Raw genomic sequence first — 19,500 nt, forward strand, 5'->3', positions numbered from 1 at the left:
CTCAAAAAAAAAAAAAAAAGAAAGAAACCGCCATATCACAGCTCAAAATTGGCCAAATATTGGCAATTTTTAATAGTTCAACCTAATAGATAATGAAACTCCGCTGTATAAATGCAGACCTGTGCCCTGCATGAATAGAAGGGACAAGAAGAGAACTGGATGAGGAATCGGGAGACTCGGTTCTAGTCCTGGCTTTGCCTCCAGGTCAGCACATCTGGACGACCCTGGACAAGTCTCGCAGAGCGCTGCGCTAATGCCCTGCTCATCTGCAGAGGAAGTCTTGGATCAGACACACCTAAGTGCGCTTCCAGCTGAAATGCTAAGATTCAAGGCAAAGCCACCGTAAGAGCACAGATGGGGAGGCTTGGTCAAAATACAATGGAGACATCAATTCTACTTGGCCCTATGATCACCTGGAACAGGATAATACTGGGGCAAACTGATGGGCATGGAATTGAAGTGAGAAACGTGCAAAGATGCACTCTCCTGAATTTCTCAGTAAAGAGAACCACAAGAGAAGCATGAGTGGTAATTTGACTTAAATACTAAGTATGGAATTTCAAATTTACCTTCAATAAAATCAACTAGGATAAGTTAAAGCATTCTTTTTATTGAAGCATATACATTTCCTGAATTTCTTACAACTCTTTTCTATTATCTGTCCTGGTGTTTTTATTTATTTCTGCTATACTATTCACACTGTATTCATACCATAAAATTTTACACTGGAGCAAGTGTAATAAAAATGTCTAAGAATGTTTCTCCAAGATCTTCCTGTAGGGCTAGATGCTCTTGAAATGATTTGTATGATGTGGGGGACTTCTGAGAAGGAGTACCTCTGCAGTGTCCTAATTTGCACACAGGGGCGGGGCACCTGTAATCCCATCACTTTGGGAGGCTGAGGCGGGTAGATCACCTGAGGTCAGGAGTTCGAGACCAGACTGGCCAACATGGCGAAACCTAATCTCTACTACTAAAAAAAAAAAAATTAGCCAGGCGTGGTGTCACACACCTCTAATTCCAGCTACTGTGGAGGCTGAGGCAGGAAAATCACTTGAACCCAGAAGGTGGAGGTTGCAGTGAGCTGAGATCGCACCACTGCACTCCCACCTGGGTGACAGAGTGCGACTCCATCTCAAAACAAACAAACAAACAAAAATATGTGCACACAGGGCTCTGCTGGCCGCACTGCACTTGCCACTGTCCCTGGTCTACCTGCTGAACTCACCCATTCTTCAAAGGCCGGGCCACCCCTCACGTTCCCTGGGATAGCACCACTGTTTCTCCCAGAGGGCTGTGTGCACCTTCCCCTTGCCAACACGATGGTGTGTCCTAGGGGTTTAAACTCTGTGAGCCCTGCGAGAACTCCCGTGGGTATACACAATTCAGCTTAGTATTCCCCATGCTGAACGTAGTTCCTGACACATATCAGGTCATCATTTAGAAAAAAAATGAAATGCCTGTTCAGATAAAACTGATAATGGTTAATTTGAAATACATTTACTTCCTATAAGTTATGAAAATTCACATGATGATATAACATACTACTCATTATAACATTTTAACCAAAGAAATAAGAAACATTAATGACAATCTTTTTTTTTTTTTTTAACGGAGTTTCGCTCTTGTTGCCTGGGCTGGAGAGCAGTGGCACGATTTCGGCTCACTGCAACCTCTGCCTCCCAGGTTCAAGCGATTCTCCTGCCTCAGCCTCCCGAGTAACTGGGATGAGATGACAGGTGCCTGCCACCACGCCTGGCTAATTTTTTGTATTTTTTTTAGTAGAGATGGGGTTTGATCATGTTGGCCGGGCTGGTCTCAAATTCCCGACCTCAGGTGATTCACCTGCCTTGGCCTCCCAGAGCGCTGGGATTACAGGCGTGAGCCTCCGTGCCTGGCCATGATAATATTTATTGGCTTAATTCTTTCAAGCAATTAAAGATGTCAGCTGATGCCATGTGATTTAACAAAAAAGTAAACATATAACACCTTAAGAACTATTTTAAAAAGCTTAAATTTAAAATGATATATCATCATTCAATATGTAAAGTATTAGAACACTTACATAACATCTAAAATTTAGATTATTTAAGGAGATTATTTAAGCTTGAGAAAGTGGAGATAGGAACCTCCCAATAATTCAAAAGGTATTCTTTAGGGTAATGGTACCTTCCTGTGGATTAAAAAAAAATGCAGCCTGATAATAATTCCATAAAATCTGTAACATTATTTTTAATAAAAATGAAAACTCAAATAACAACTGTCATTTTTCTACAAACACTCTGGTTAAAAATTACTCGTTTGGCTGAGGTTGCATAGACAGCTCTAGAAACAATCAAGAATAATGGGTGGTCAAACTCATATGATTCTCACGTGGGTGGTGGCAGTAGGGAGGAAAATTAAGAGAAAATATGTTTTCCCTTTTTCCTTTTTTCAGAGATGACTCTAAAAGGTTTTGCTATGAAAATATCATTCCTTTCAGATGTTTCTGAAGAATAATCATTGAGCTAAGTTTAATATTTGGTAATATTTTTATTTTTGTTTTTAAATTATTTATTTATTTTCAAATCATACTCGGTTTGAATTAAAATAGTTCAAAAATTAATATAATGCTTCACGATGCTTCCAGCTATTGAAACAACTCAATTAAAAAATGTACAACTCACACTTTATTTTAGTTAAATTCATAATGTAGATATTAAAAATTGTTATAAATACTTAATAATGCTTTATAATTTGCTTTTATAGTACACCACTACAGACACATAAAAAGTTGAATTATCTAATTAAAACATTTTCCCTTCATATGGTTCTAATTCTGAAAACTATAAAAATATTAAAGTCGTGTTACATATTTTTCAAAAATAACACTGCCATATCCCATCACTATTTGGTAATATTTTTTTAAAAATGTTCATCATTTAGATATTTTGTGCATGATTCGGCCTCTGCCTGTGTGTGTGCATGTGTGTGTGTACCTGTGTGTGTGCATGTGTGTGTACCTGTGTGTGTGCATGTGTGTGTGCCTGTGTGTGCGTGTGTGCGTGTGTGCATGTGTGTGCCTGTGTGTGCATGTGTGTGCCTGTGTGTGCATGTGTGTGTGCATGTGTGCCTGTGTGTGTGTGCGTGTGTGTGCATGTGTGTGTGTGTGCGCCTGTGTGTGTGCATGTGTGCATGTGTGTGCCTGTGTGTGTGCGCATGTGTGTGTGCCTGTGTGTGCGTGTGTGTGCATGTGTGTGTGCCTGTGTGTATGTGTGCCTGCGTGTGTGTGCCTGTGTGTGTATTTTAGACATGTGTGTAGATATAGGTAGGATAAGCAAGATTGTGGTAAGAATCATTTTACCTCCACTTGGGAAGAGGAAATGGAAATGGAAATGAATGAAGCAACCAACATTTGTTTATCTTTTTGCCATAAACTTATGTGCTTCATGAAATAAAAAAATACAGACTTCAATTTGTCTGAACATATTCTTTACCAACGTTTCTTTAAACACTAAGTAATTACGTGCTTGTGTAATAAACGAACTGCCACAACTGTGGCTCCACTTTCAGCTAAAAGATGATGCTTCTCCATTTTTCTGAACATCATGGAACAAGTTTGTAGACCAAGGGCTCATTCTTGAGCTCTGGCCAAAGCTTACTGTGCCCCAGACCTGAGAAGCTGATGCCGCTACGCTAGGAATGGCCTTGATTTTGTGATGGGGATACTGTTTCCTGACCAGGCTCTGCCGATGACAATTTTACCTTCCCAGGAAGCCCTGGTGTATGAAGTGCGACAATGAAGACTTTTGTCTGAGCACAACAGTCCTTAGTAATCTTCTTTTCTGAACGGTTACAGAATGTCTAGTCTATACCACATTAAACTACATGATGCATTCTTCTTCGTTAATTTTATATTGCACATTATATATATAGTTTTTTTTTTAGACGGAGTTTCACTGTTGTTGCCCAGGCTGGAGAGCAGTGGCGTGATCTCCGCTCACATCAACCTCCGCCTCCTGGGTTCAAGCGATTCTCCTGCCTCAGCTGCCTGAGTAGCCGGGATTACCGGCATGCACCACCACGTCGTTAAATTTTAGTAGAGACGGGGTTTCTCCATGTTGGTCAGGCTGGTCTCGAACTCCTGACCTCAGGTGATCCTCCCGCCTCAGCCTCCCAAAGTGCTGGAATTACAGATGTGAGCCACCATGCCGGCCTATACATTATATATTACAGACATCCTTTTCTTCACTAAGTGGTAAGGCTTTTGAGGCCAGAGGTCATAACTAACACTTTCTTTGCGTAACTCATGGTCCTGAGTACGGTTTTGATAAATAACGTGGCTTTATGTACGTTTACTTAGCATAACCATATGCCAAATGCCGTGTCAAGTTCCTATCCCCAGCAAAGGCATGTTTAGTGGAAAACTCTACATGACTCATCATACTGTGAGCTTCAAGAAGCAAAGGGCAGGCATAAAAAATTTCAAATATGACACATAAATGCGCTTTCTAAATAAGTCTAGCCTTGCTAATTGGAGGGACTTAAAAGGGGGCAAATAACTTGTTTCTTTAGTTATTTTGGTCTTACTAAGAACTTACTAAGTGCTCAAGACTAATCTTTGGCAAATCAATATTTAAATAAGGACACCTATACAGCATGCAAACTGTGTTCGTGGAAATCTTAGTGTTTCAGGTGGAGGAAGGATAAAAAAGCAGGCAAGGCAGGGTTTTGAAGATGGTAAGAGCAAGACCTGGCGGGAAGGAGCATGCAAAAGTAAGGGTGCATAGACAGCAAGCATGGAAGTGTAAGGGTGCACAGACAGCAAGCGTGCGAGCGCAAGGATGCACAGCGTGCAACTGTGCAAACGAAGGAAACACACAGAGCAAGTGTGCAAGTGCAAGAGCACACAGAACGTAAGTGTGCGAGCTAAGGGTGCACAGAGAGCAAGTGTGCAAGGCCAAAGGCATGGAGAGCACAAGTGTGCAAGCACAAGGGCTCAGAGAGTACAAGCATGCAAGTGAAAGGATGCATACATCACAGGCACGCAAGCACTGAGAGCAAGCATAAGGTGCACAGAGAACAACTGTGCAAGCATAAGGGTGCTCAGCGACAAGTGTGCAAGCATAAGGGTGCTCAGAGAGGCAAGTGTGCAAGCATAAGGCTGCACAGTGGCAAGTGTACAAGCATAAAGGTGCTCAGAGAGGCAAGTGTGCAAGTGTAAATGTGCACAGAGCAGGTCTGTAAGCATACAAGTGTAAAGGCACAGAGAGCAAATGTGCAAGCATAAGGGTGCCTAGAGTGCAAGTGTGCAAGCATAAGAGGGCACAGAGAACAGGTGTACAAGCTAAGGGTGCACAGAGAGTAAGCACGCAAAGGTAAAGGCACACAGAGAGCAAGTGTGCAAGCATAAGGGGCCACAGAGTGCAAGTGTGCAAGCATGGCATACGGGAGGGAAGTCAGGGATTTCTTCCTGGGCAGAAATATCAAACTGGGCCTGTAAAATACAAATGGGTATGGGAGGGACAGAATGTCTTAAAGCCAAAAGGAAGAATACAGGTTGGGTACAGATTGAACAGGAAACTCGTGTGAGAAAGATGACATGTAGCAAGGACCTGAAAAGTACCAAATGCTATCCCAGGTTATTAGCCACGCTGAACCCATGTCAAATGCCCTCCAAACGTCCTGCCAGGCTTAACTGTTTAATTTATGATCTCCCTCAGTGAGGAAGTCTGCAGCTTCTACGCTTTAAAACACCAGTATTCCATGGTTGTCTGATAAAATCATTCCATATTTTTGCAATTAAGTACTCAGGCATTTGGTCTCAGCACCCAAACAATTTCCATCTAATTTACTCTATTGCTAAATTTCACTTGGAAAACATTTACTTGGTGATTCAGGTTAGTATTTGCCCCATACGAACAAGATCAACTACGGTAACATTTTATAACAGATTCTCTTCACTACAAGATAAAAGTATGTTGAGAAGATCGCCCTTCAGGGACTCGAAGTCAGTGTAAGGCCCACCATTCTGTTGAACCATACTGGCTGTGTCTGGGGGCCCCGGGGGGCTGGGCAGGAGCAGCCTCTTCCCTCCCTGCTCCTTTATGTCTTTTGGATTTTATGCCATCCACAAATATTTCCTATCCAAACAAATACAAACACAAATTAAAAATGGAATTGCTTTGTGTAGTGAGAATATTATGCATACAGTTGATTTGATTTAATTCAATTTATGCCACGAAGACGACAGGATAAAAAAAGTATGGGATTATTTTAAAGGTGAAAAAAGCCCCCACACCTTCATGGATGACATTCTCATGCGAAACTGAAAAATAAAAAAGCCAGTGTTTCCAAGGAACCTTCTCAAGAACAACTTCATTATTCTGCGTCTTAAAACCTACTGTGCTTTTCTCACAAACCACACGTGTTGACTCATTTAAGTCTTAATTTGGCATAAGAAGAGCCTCCTCACTCTGCTCCTTCTACTGATTCCTGAGAGTGCTGAGACGTTCAAAATATTTTCTCTCAGTTACATAAAACTAGCAACGATAAGAACAAAATGCTCTAATACTTAAGGTATGTTTAATGCCACATTCATCTGAAAAGGGCAAGTGCCCTCAGAGATGGGCTTCTCCTTTGGGTACACCAAGCAACAAACTTCCAACACATCCAAACTGGAGGCAGACTTTGGAAACAAAAATCTTTTTTGTTCAGCCTCACATTTTCAAAGGATTTGAAGTTTCAATGACATCCTATCCAAGAAATAATAATAGAAAAAAAGGTACACAAATACACTATGGAATATTATTCAGCTGTGAAAAAAAAATGAAATCCTGTCATTTGCAGCAACATGGACAGAACATAAGGGAAATAAGCCAAGCACAGAAAGACAAGTATCGCAGGTTCTCACTCCTATGTGGGAGCTACAGAGTGGACCTCATGGAGGTCGAGAATAGAATGATGCTTACCAGAGGCTGGGAAGAATAGTGGGGAGGTGGGTGAAGAGAGAATGATTAATGGATACAAAAGTACAAGACACACAGAAGGAACAAGACACAGGATTCAGTAGCAGCATGGGGCAACTGTAACTTAATAACGTATTGTACATTTCAAAATACCTAGAGGACCGGAATTAGAATATTCCTAACACAAAGGAATGATAAAGGTTTGAGGTGACGGATATTCCAATTACTCTCATTTGATAACTTACTGTACGCTTGTATCAAAATATCACATGTACCCTATAAACATGTGCAACTATTGCACATCCATCAAAAATTTTAAAAACCAAAAAAAGTTGCCTTAATTGCTTTGTGAACTTTTAATTCAGTTTCTATAAGAAAAAACACTTTAGATAAAAATGGTCATGTGGCTCAAGCCCCCATTTCTTGGTGTGCTGGTGAGTTTGAGAGGTCGCTGTTGTGGCTGGTCCTCCGTGTGCTTTTATTATCAAGAGCATGAAATGATGCATTTTTTATTATGTGAAAGCAGAATCACCATCTCCATTTTTTTTTTTTTTTAATTTATCAGGTATTTTTACAGGGCAGCCTGTGCTATTAACCATAAGGAATATCAACTGATTTTATAGATACCTGAAGAGTAGATGTAAAACAACCATCGTTTGATTTTTATTAACAAAAATAAAAGTCTTCAGTATGTACAGTCTATTATATTCAGCTTTCATAGATATGCCTGCTTGTTTTGACTCCAGCCTACCCCACCTAGCTACACAGAACTTACATACATTTTCTTTTCTTTTTTTGTTTGTTTGTTTGTTTGTTTGTTTTGAGACAGGGTGTTACTCTGCCGCCCACGCTGCCTCCCAAGCTCCCAAGCTCAGGGAGCTGCTATTTCAGGTGGGAGCCACCACACCTGGTATATTTTTTGTAGAGACAGAGTTTCACCATGTTGCCTAGGCTTGTCTCTCAAACTCTTGGACTCAAGTGATCTGCCCGCCTGGGCCTCCCAAAGTGCTGGGATTACAGGCATGAGCCACCGTGCCCGGCCCTATTTTATTTCAATCATAGTATTTAGAAAGTCAAAAGATTGAGCAGCTTTCTCCTTTACATATTTATTGCTTAAGTCTATTGGTGTGTGAAAACTAGAGTGTGAGTTTTGATAAGAACAGTATATTTGGGCCAGGCATGGTGGCTCACGCCTGTAATCCCAACACCTTGGGAGGTCAAGGTGGGCAGATTACTTAAGGTTGGGAGTTTCAGACCAGCCTGGCCAACATAGTGAAAATCCGTCTCTACTAAAAATACAAAAAAATTAGCTGGGCGTGGTGGCAGGTGCCTGTAATTCCAGCTACTCAGGAGGCTGAGGCAGGGGAACCATTTGAACCCGAAGGGAGGAGGTTGCAGTGAGCTGAGCTTGTGCCATTGCACTCTAGCCTGGGTGACGGAGCGAGACTCTGTCTGAAACCCCCCCCCCAAAAAAAAACCAGGATATTTGTACAGTTTCAAAGAACATTCCTAGAATTTACTTATAAATTACCAAGGGGAAAAGGGTGCCTATATAGAAGCAGACCTCACCTTAACTAGTGACCAGAGTTAACATCACAGATGCACTGAGAAGGAAGGATTCACGATCACTTCTCTGCTGTTGCTGCCAAACACAAAACCTCAAAGGAACTCTGAGTGTGGGTGTTCTACAAAGTCAATGCCAGGCCAAGGTCATGACAAAAAAGGTCGGCTGAGCAACTGTTCTAGTGTAGAGAGAAATGGAAGTTAAATGTCATGGTTGATCCTGGATTGGACTACTGACCAGAGTTACACCAATATCATTATTTATTATTATTGTTACTGCTATTATTTCATTATATTATTATTGAGACTCTTGGTAAAATCTGAGTAAGGTTTGTTGATTACAAAATGGTGGACAGATGCGGTGGCTCACACCTGTAATCCCAGCACTTTGGGAGGTGGGTGGATCGCTTGAGGTCGGGAGTTTGAGACTAGCCTGGCCAACATGGTGAAATCCCATCTCTACTAAACATACAAAAATTAGTCAGGCAGGCCGGGCGCGGTGGCTCAAGCCTGTAATCCCAGCACTTTGGGAGGCCGAGACGGGCGGATCACGAGGTCAGGAGATCGAGACCATCCTGGCTAACACGGTGAAACCCCGTCTCTACTAAAAAAATACAAAAAACTAGCCGGGCGAGGTGGCGGGCGTCTGTAGTCCCAGCTACTCGGGAGGCTGAGGCAGGAGAATGGCGTAAACCCGGGAGGCGGAGCTTGCAGTGAGCTGAGATCTGGCCACTGCACTCCAGCCTGGGCGACAGAGCTAGACTCCGTCTCAAAAAAAAAAAAAAAAATTAGTCAGGCATGGTGGTGTGTGTCTGTAGTCCCAGCTACTCGGCTGCAGTGAGCTGAGATCGCATCGCTGCATTTCAGCCTGGGAGACAGAGCGAGACTCTGTCTCCAAAAAAAAAAAAAAGGTATTGTATTAATGTTAAATCTCCTAATTTTGATACCCGTGCTGTGGTTACAGAAGTGAAGTGGATGTCCTAGTTCTAAGGAAATATACACTGATGCATTTAGAGGCAAGGGAGCATGATGTCTACAACCAACTCTCAAATGGTTCACAAAAACGTGTCTTAGTGTAGACAGAGTGAGAGCACAAATGTGGCCACACATTAGCTATTGATGAGTCTGGGTGAAGGACATATGGGAGTCTTCGGTACTATTTTTGTATTGTTCAGGTAAAGTTTAAAATCATTTCAAAATAAAAAGCTAACGTTTATTAGGAGTACCTCTCATGATAATACTGCAGAGAAAAAAATGGAATTTAAGAAAAGTATCTTCACTGAAGTTCTAATACAGTTAATGTATCTAACTGAAATGTTTTACTATAATAATAAAAATTCCTTTTATTAGCATCTCAGATGCGCAGAATAATACAATAATCATTCTCAGTGGGGGTCTCCCTCCTCCTTAATATCATGACACAAGCCATGTGAGACCCGGAAGCAGGTTTCTGGCACAGGAACTGCCCTTTGTCCAATGACAGATAAATTCCCAGAGCACCATCCCCACAGCAGATACAAAGCCTGGCCTCGTGATGAATTCGGGAGTGATCCTTCCAAAAAAACCACTTCCATTTTTTCACTCCCCTGAAGAAAACCACGGGTTCCCCCCAGCCTTGAGGAGGAAGCCCAGGCCCCCTGGCCAGGCACGCAGGACCCTCCCTAACCCATTGCGGCCTGACTGGGCTTTTGGTCTGCAGGTTCCAAAGGTGCCACCCGCCCTGAAGCACTGTCCTCTCTATGTCCACCTGCCCTCTAAGCCCTTCCCATTCAAGGAAGATTCAGCTCAGTGTGACGCCAGCTGCATGGGTGTCCCCAGGTGACCTCAAGAACTTGCTTAAATGTAGCATCACACACCTTTATTTCTTAAGCCTGTATCCCTGCCAGAGGTAGACAAGTGCTGTTCCTTATTCGTCTTGGTGTCCATAAGATGGATAATATGTGTGCTCAGTAATTACTGAAGCAAGGGCAGTCCACATGACCTCTTCCATGTCACCCGCCTCCCCTCCACAGTGCTGGCAGAAGAGCTTCGGGACCTCCATGTGGCCCCACTGAAAACCGCTGCTCATGGACTGCTCTGTGACGGGAACCTTTCACGGGAAAGACAGGAAGCCATGTTCCATCTTCACCAACTACTGGAAAGCTCCATGGACAGCTGGGAAATGAAATCAACTTCCATGTCGCCTCTCCCTCTCCACCTCCCGGGCCTCCCTGTCCTCAGCGGGGGCTGTCAGGCCAAATGGTCCCCGAGGCCTCACGCGCCATCTATTTTCAACACACATCACTGTTTTCCTCTGCAAAGTGGGACTTGTTAGGCCCTATGGAATCAAGATGGCAGCCCTGAGCCTAAGACACAGGCGTCTACCACTTCCAGCAACCAGGTGTGCAAATGAGAACAAGACAGACTGTTGAGCATTTTATAAAAACGTCTTTCCTAGGACTTTTTTAAAAACCAGAGAACATGCCTTAGGACACCTAACTATTTGTGAAGTATTTATTTTAGCATGATCTCCCTTTGAGGGGTGCAGTCAGGGCACATCTCACCTTTCTACCACTAGACAGCACGAAGCAAAGGTGCACTGCGGTGAGCACAAAAGAATGAGGCTGCAGCTTACTGGAACTTGCCACAAAACTGGGCAGAAACTGTAGCCCTAGGGAGCGAGGCGAAAAATCCCACAGAAATCTGCGAAATCCAGGGGATTTCCAGGCAGCCTCACAAAACCCGAGGCTGGGCCAGCCACAGCATCAGAAGGGCAGGACACAGGCAAGCCGAAACGGTGGGAAAGAGCAAGGGCGACGTCAGTGAAGAAAATCCGACTGAAAATAATGTAGAGAAAAAGAAGGAGAGCCGAGCTCCGGGCGCCGCTGGTAACAGAGAACAGGCAGGAAGTGAGGTCCACGGTAACCTGCCGGGGAGCCTGGGCGACTCCCACCTGAGAACCTGTGCTCTGAGAGGGCACGGGGATGAGGGTTCCTGAGCAGCCAGGGGCCCCACTTCCTTTGAGGATAACTAGGGGTACCTTCCCCCAGGAGGGCTGTGAAGCGTTAGGGATGTCAGCTCTTGGCATGGGACAGAAGGGACTGCCTATAAATGCTGGCTTGAGACGGAGGTGCAGGTGGTGACAGCTAAGGGGTGCCACTGAACCAGACCACGGGACCCGGGGGCCGGGTGGACTGAGGTGGAGCCACTGCCCAGGCCTGGCGCCTGAGGCGAGGCCAAGAATGGCGCTAGCTCTGCTCCACTTCCTCCGGCAGAGCAGGATTGCTCATATTAAAGCTGTACCGCCCATGTCCCAGCCACTGTTTTAGATATTAACGTGTTTAATCCTCACATCAGCCACAGGAAGTAGGTGTTGCCATCACCTCTACTGTACCATTGAGAAAAGGCAGATAGCAATGAGGTCATGTGCTCAAGGTCACACACAAAGGGCCTGGCAGGGCTAGAATTTGAACACAGGTTGGGCTGGCCCCACACCTTCTCTTAAGACCTCCCTTCAAGATAGAGACACCATCTTGTCCACAGACTCCCAGGCCTGGAGGTGTCTGTGCCCTGTCCATCCTTGCGTCACCCTGCAGGGGCTCCTTACCGGCCCTGCCTCAGCCCCAAGAACACCTAGGGGCAGCGCCCAAAGACCCTTCTCCCAGTGACTCTCATTCAAGACAGATGCAGCAGAGGGGCAGTGAGACCTTAAGTCAACCCCTATAATAAATGTCCATTTATTAACTACATCTGAAAATACTGGAAGGAAAACATGGTACTTTTTCCTTCCACGCCAGATACACAAGTCTTTAAGAGGTTCAGTGTACTGTGGAAGGCGCAAGTTTACTGTGCCCTTTTTACACCTGCTCAAATGTTGCCTTTCTCCCATAAAACATGCACCAGACCTCACTAGCTCAAAAGGCAAAGAACAGGATGGCTGTGAGGCAATCGACTTCAATACCATTTTGAATTAGGCGGTTGCTGTTTTGCTGTATGTGTGGGGACCTCATGTTCTTTCACACTGCGTGACATCCCAGTCGGCCTGTCCCCTGAATTCTTGTGCCCACAGGTCCTTACTGAAGTGGATTCAGAGGATTCTGTTATAACCTAAGTTAGTAGGCACCTGGAGATTGTTTGCAGCGCACTCAGCAGGAGATGCACTCCAAGAGCGAGCTGTGGGGAGAGGAGGCGGTGGAGAAAGAGGCCTGGTCCTCAGGAGGCGAACACAGCCAGCCCCATCATTTTCTGATGGCACTGGGAGGTGGGTTTGATGAGGCTCTGGGCAGCAATGGTCACCGGGGGTGCAGGGAACCCAAGTGGAGGCTGCCGTGGAGGAACTCATGCTGACCTGATTACATGGTGGGCTTCGGCTTGGTTGGTTAAAAAAAAAGACACACACACACACAAAAACCCACAGCACAAAGCCTTCTAGCAGGAGATAGAAACAGGCTTGGAGAGGGAACACAGATACTGTGTGGAAGAATCTAACCGGGTTATGCGCATTCTGGAGATTCTGCACACATCCCCCAAAGAGATGCAGCAGCACATGGCAGCAGCCGCTGAGGCTCTGCATGGCAACCCCAGGGCCGGGCCCCGCACTTGACTCCTACGCAGGGCCACAAGCTGCACTGAGCGTAGGCCACTTGCTCAAAGTCACACCGGGCTGTCTGGCTCCCGGGGCCTTGGCCCAGGCCACCGTGGCCTCCTTTGCCTGCACACTGACCGAACACTCAGACACTAGCCACACAGGGTGCCTCCTGACTTGGGGCTGCTGTTGGAAAGTGACAGAGGAGCTGTGACCTGGGAGGAAGGCAAAACACTGGCCTCTGCTGTCTGGGTCATCATTTAGGAAACACCAGGTGGTAATTAGATAGAGTACTGACCAACAGATCAGACTGCTTTTCCGTTTCTTGTTTAGCCTTATTTATCCTCTTCCCCTTAGAAAAAACTAGCAAAACACAATTTGAAAAGAGCTAATAAAGTATCCACATTTTAAGAATAAAAATCAAACAAATGAATAACTCAATTGAATTGAACAGTGATTTTGCTTGGTGTGGTGCTAAAGGATTTTGGGAGGAGGAGGCAACCACAACATTCTTCTTTTTTCTCTCCTTCTCTTTTTTTTTTTGAGATGGAGTCTTTCTCTGTCACCCAGGCTGGAATGCAATGTCACAACTTCGGCTCACTGCAACCTCCGCCTCCTGGGTTGAAGCTATTCTCCTGCCTCAGCCTCCTGAGTGGCTGGGATTACAGGTGCCTGCCACCATGCCCAGCTAATTTTTCTATTTTTAGTAGAGATGGGGTTTCACTATGTTGGCCAGGCTGGTCTCGAACTCCTGACCTCAGATGACTGGCCTGTGTTGGCCTCCCAAAGTACTGGGATTACAGGCGTGAGTCACCACGCCTGGCCTATTTTTCCTATTCCATAAATGATCAGTCAATCTATGTTTTAGCATAATCACTTAACACTATTTATTTTGCATCACTGCATCTGCTGGCCGCTATGCAAAATTTGGCTGCTGAGACACGGTGCCAACTAGTGAGGGGCTTATGGGTGGGAGTCAAGCCTTGAACAAAGATAACCTGAAATTTTGGGTGTATTCATTGAGAAAAACTCTAATCAGGCAATTGCCAATTTGTTATTTGTAGCTAATCTCAATACTTTTCTTTTCTATTGTGATTTATGTTTCGTAAAACATGTTTGCATTATTTCATTTGTAATTAAAATTTAACATAACATGCTGGCCTTGTCTCCAAAGATTTCACATTATTCTGCAGCAAATATCCTGCTGGTTTGCCGTCAAGATAAGTGGAGTTTTTTTGTTTTTTGCTTCAACCTGGTATGAAACACCCCTTTACGGTTCTGGCTTGTGAAGGGAATAACTGTATCACATGAGCTCGAGGTCACAAGAACTTTATCAGTGTATCATTGTTCATCACCACCTGAACAATATCACAAAAAGGAGATGGGCCAGTTTATGGATAATTGCAAAACTAGATGATCATCCACATGTCAGCTACCAATTTCCTTTCACAATTTGCTTGAAAAGTCTTTGCTAACAAGCCCTCCTTCACTCCTCTGCCACCAAATCTGAAAACATACCTGCGTCTGCACCTGTTCTCTGCCTTCCCTCTTGTTCAACAAGTGGGGAGGTGGTCTGGTCCTTTTTTGTTCTGGATCCCATTCTTTTTACCTTCTCGAGGACTGGACTCCTGCCATACACAGCCTCTTTCTTCTGTATTGTCATTTTCTCCTGCTTTACCAAGTGATTCCAGCCCTTTTCATTCAGACAGGCTTTGGTATCTTTCATCTTAAAGAAACCCTCTCTTGACCTCACCTACCTTCCCAGCTGCTGCCTGGCTCCTCAGCCTTCCTCCACAGCAAAACCTCCAGGAAGCCTCATCGCCCCTGCCACCTCCACCCGCTCCCATCACATTCTCTCCTCAACACCCTCCACCCGGGTCCTTATCAAGGTCACCGGTGACCTTGAAGCTGCCAAAGTGATTTTACTTTAATGTCTGTCTTGACTCCCGGGTCAGCACTGCCCACTGCTGACATCCCTTCCTTCTGCAATGGCTCTTCCTGGGGCCTCACACCTCCAACTGTCCACCTGGCGTCTCCATTTAGATGTCTGTCGAAACAGTCATCTCCAACTCACTAGGAAAACAAAACCTCCTCATACCTGCCTCCTCCCAACCTCTTTGTACCTTCTATGCAGAAATTCAGACCCAAACGCTCAGAGTCATTCTTGATTGATCTGTTTCCCCTCAGTACTCACATCCACATGCCAACAAGTCTAAATGGTGCTGTTTCCAAAATAAACCCCAACTCAGACCACTTTTCTCCACCCCCATCATCCCCTCCCACTGCAAGCTGTCCCATCACCTTTCCTCTGTACTATTACAATAGTCTCCGAAGTGGCTACCCTCCTTCAACTCCTGCCTCCCCAGTCCGTTTTCCACCCACAGCCAGAGTGATGTTGATGAAACACACGAGATCTCATGGCTCCACTGCTTAGAACCCTCCAAAGCTTCGTGCGTCCGGACGCACCCGGCCTGTAAGGCCGATGGTAAGATCCAGCTGCCGAGTCTCTCTGACCTCCCCACGGCAGCCCTTGGCTGACAGTCGCTAACCACATTTGCCTGCTTTCCGTTACAACTTCAGATTCCTGGAACTCAACTGAAATTCACATGAAAGACACCACAGAGACCAAAAGACCCAAAGAGCAACCCACCCGTATTTACCCCGAGAAAATGCTCAAGATGTATGTTTCCAAGTCATTATTCTCATTTTCCTTCTTAAATTGAAGAACCCTAAAATTAAGTTTTAACTTTAACGTAACGTATTTGGTTCAAAAGTCATCTTATCCCTACAGGAAAATTAACTTAAGACCCTCAAATAATTGAACCGTGACACTGACAGGCTTTCTCAAGGATTCAATCTCAAAAAAGTACTGGACTGAGTAAAGCAGTGTTTTGTTTACTATTAAAATACTTGATTTAGCTCTACTTGTAAAATCTACTTGTGTGTTATAAAAAACATGTATTCTTGTAAATAAAAGTTAATTTTCCAATGGAGCATATAAGTCCGATTTGTCTTGATATCATTCTGAATGAGGATCATCAAAATATGAAACCAAGAATTACACAATTTAATAAGTAATATAAATACTTCCAAGCACTATGAAATAAATGTCACGAAAATTCTGTGCATGTTAAAATTAAAAATGGCATTTTCAGAAGGAACGCTGCATAGTTAACATTAATTTCCTTATTTATATAAGTCTGGGCTATATTAAAAACATAAAAATATACATAAATATATACATAAAATATACTCTCATCTGACATGTGCGTAGACATTTAAGACAACAATGTCAGGCTTAAAAAACACCAGTAAAACTAACCCCCACAAAATATACCTCTGAAAGAGCACTGTAATTACATTTGCATCTGCTGGTGCTAAATTCTCCTTCATTATAATGATAATTAATTATGCTTTCTGATAATAACTTTTAAGTAACCTTAATTTATCTATATGAAAATATATGCATTCAAAGCAAATGGTTTCTCAAGTTTTTAATTAAATATGTTCATGATTTAGCTACAAAAACACTTTCACAAATTAGCTGCTTTGGATTCCTTAGATAACACAGGTGGGAGTTAGCAATTGTTTCTGGATTTGGGGTTGAATATGGGATGCCTCATCAACCATGAGACTGTCATGAACAGGAGAAAGAAGATATGAGACTGATTCGTAAATCTTAATTTTAATTTCTCACTAGACGTTAAGAATAGCATTTCCCCCTAAATATATAAGATGTTTTATGATTAGTTTTAGGCAAACAAGATAGGATAAATCTGAGAACTCAGATGCTTTTCTATAAATGTCTAAATCTGAAGTTGAAACGAAACACCACTCCTGATTTCAACCAGGACCAGGTAGTTCTGGGTTTTTGCCAGTGTACATAGTATCAGTGAGAACTGGGAGGACACCTGCACCTCCAGTTAGCAGAGGATCCTGGTGTGGCTGGAGCATCTTCTGCCTACCCTTTCCCCTGCCATGTCAACTCCTTGCCCTCTCCAAGCCATCCAATTAAAGACATGGGGCCAGATGCCCGGCCCCTTCTTCCAGCCAGCGTGCCACTCCTCACTCCTCCATTTTAGAAATTCTACAGATATCACTGGCTCTACATTGGTATGCTTATCAGAAGCAAAAATCATATTAAAGGATGAAAATAAAAGCTTTTTAAAAAAGTCATTTTTGGCCGGGCGCGGTGGCTCATGCCTGTAATCCCAGCACTTTGGGAGGCTGAGACGGGCGATCACGAGGTCAGGAGATCGAGACCATCCTGGCTAACACGGTGAAACTCTGTCTCTACTAAAAATACAAAAAAAAATTAGCTGGGCTTGGTGGTGGGTGCCTGTAGTCCCAGCTACTCGGGAGGCTGAGGCAGGAGCATGGCGTGAACCTGGCGGAGCTTGCAGTGAGCTGAGATCGCGCCACTGCACTCCAGCCTGGGAGACACAGCGAGACTCTGTCTCAAACAAACAAACAAAGTCATTCTTATTAGCCATCCCAACCCAGAGCCCACAGGACAATGGTGCTCTGGAGAGAAGGGGTGGGGTGAGCTGGGGGACACAGGCCTTGCAGGCAGGGCAGGGCCTCTCTGTTTTACACATCAGTTTCTCCACATGCTTCCCTTCAAAGAGAGGATTCTCAGAAGGAAATATCTCCAAACCACCATGCCAGGCAATACAAACTTTGAAATACTGTTATTGATGAATACACACACACACACTCTTCTGGTGCACTGTAACAAAAATGACTTTCTGAGAAGCTTAACAAATACTTTTCCTTTGAAACATGCTTTATGAAATGACCAAATATTTTAAAGAAATGTATATTCTGAAAATGAGAGAAAACTAATATTGATGTCACTCTTTTGCATAAGCAATACTGCCATCCAAGTGATTAAGAAAAGCAGCCCTAAATAATGCAGATGTGAACCAAACTGCATTTTAATATGATAAACATTCAGAAGTGATCCATGCTATCATTTTTTAAACAATGCATTCTTCTCTTAATTGATCTGAAGGGTGTGCATCTTCAAAGTAAACTGAATTCTGCTGTTTCTATAATTCCCAGGGAGACAATTACCCACCGTAAGTATTTTTCTCTACTCATGTAATTTCTACTGTTGTTATCTGGGAAACTGCTTAATTGTTCGTTTAAGAATACAGACAGGAAAAAAAGCACCATCAACATTTCTTAAAGGTATGCTGCCTTCCTGATTATCAGCCTTCCCCACACACTCATAAAAGCATGTCTTGCAATGCCATTGTAGTTAATTTTTTTTTTTTTTGAGATGGGAATCTCGCTCTGTCGTCCAGGCTGGAGTGCAGTGGCATGATCTTGGCTCACTGCAACCTCCACCTCCCTGGATCAAGCAATTCCCCTGCCTCAGCCTCCTGAGTAGCTGGGATTATAGGCGCACATCACCAAGCCCAGCTAATTTTTTTGTATTTTTGTAGAGATGGGGTTTTACCATGTTGGCCAGACTGGTCTTGAACTCCTGACCTCAGGTAATCCACCCACCCTGACCTCCCAAAGTGCTGGGATTACAGGTGTGAGCCACCGCCCCTGGCTGTAGTTAATATTTTTAACAAACACAAATATTTTGGTACAGAATAAGTATTCCTCTTAGGCATTTAGAGAGCTGGATTTCAAAGAAAGTTAATAATGAATTAGTATCAATATTGATTCTCAACAAGAAACCTTATTAAAAATGGTTCCATCTTTCACTAGTTAGAATATTTCAGTAAGCACTTCTTACCTGGGAATATTCAAAGTCAGTGATAGGGGCTATGCTCTTGATGTAGTCTGATCGAAATTGGTTTTCAGGGTTGGCCAGAGGAACTGGAGGTATTATAGTACTCATTGCTGAAACAATTGTCTAAAATGGAATAAGAAAAAAATATGGATAAACATTTAGGCTCCATGTATGATAATCTACAACATGTAATTTCTGTCTACAGTTTTAGAATGAAGTGCACTTGACCTTTCTAGTAAACGATCATTTAAAAAAGTCCTTACCACGATAGCATCTTTAACATTTTTCCGGATGTCCAGAATTTTCTGTTTCTTTTCCCTGTATTGAAAGAGAGTTGTCATTAGCTTAATTTACCCTTAGCCCACTGATTCCAATCAATTGAGTGGGATTTTGAATTTCCAGCTACAGCACTGACCTAGACTGGTTTCACTAGAGGTCAGTATCATCCCCCAACACAACATCTGCAAAGGTTTTATCTGGGAAAGGAAAGCACCCTCCTTTTCTCATTTGCACTCTAAACAAACTTGAATGCACATGTTTTTTAAATCTATAGCTTTAAACAACCATGCGGCTTACATAAAAACAAGGCAAAATCGCTATGAATATTGCATATAAATATAACGATGCAGCTACACTTGTAAATGTATTTTACCTAGGTCTATCCCACGGAGAATATG

The 19,500-nt window shown here is 43.5% G+C and overlaps 1 protein-coding gene across 1 annotated transcript in view; it reads right to left on the reverse strand.

The window, feature by feature from the left end:
• Positions 1-19,223, reverse strand: part of GNAL (guanine nucleotide binding protein (G protein), alpha activating activity polypeptide, olfactory type) — a 146,585-nt gene extending 127,362 nt beyond the window's left edge. Inside the window, exons 1-2 of the mRNA XM_011936656.1 lie at positions 19,087-19,223; positions 18,827-18,946 (exon numbers count right to left, since the gene is read on the reverse strand). Coding sequence (XP_011792046.1) covers positions 18,827-18,946; positions 19,087-19,164 — 198 coding nt within the window. The 5' untranslated portion in view covers positions 19,165-19,223. The remainder of the gene's footprint in view (positions 1-18,826; positions 18,947-19,086) is intronic.
• Positions 19,224-19,500: the final 277 nt, after the last annotated feature.

The sequence above is a fragment of the Colobus angolensis genome, unplaced genomic scaffold, assembly GCF_000951035.1.
Source record: "Colobus angolensis palliatus isolate OR3802 unplaced genomic scaffold, Cang.pa_1.0 Scaffold155, whole genome shotgun sequence".
Classification (NCBI taxonomy): Eukaryota; Metazoa; Chordata; class Mammalia; order Primates; family Cercopithecidae; genus Colobus; species Colobus angolensis.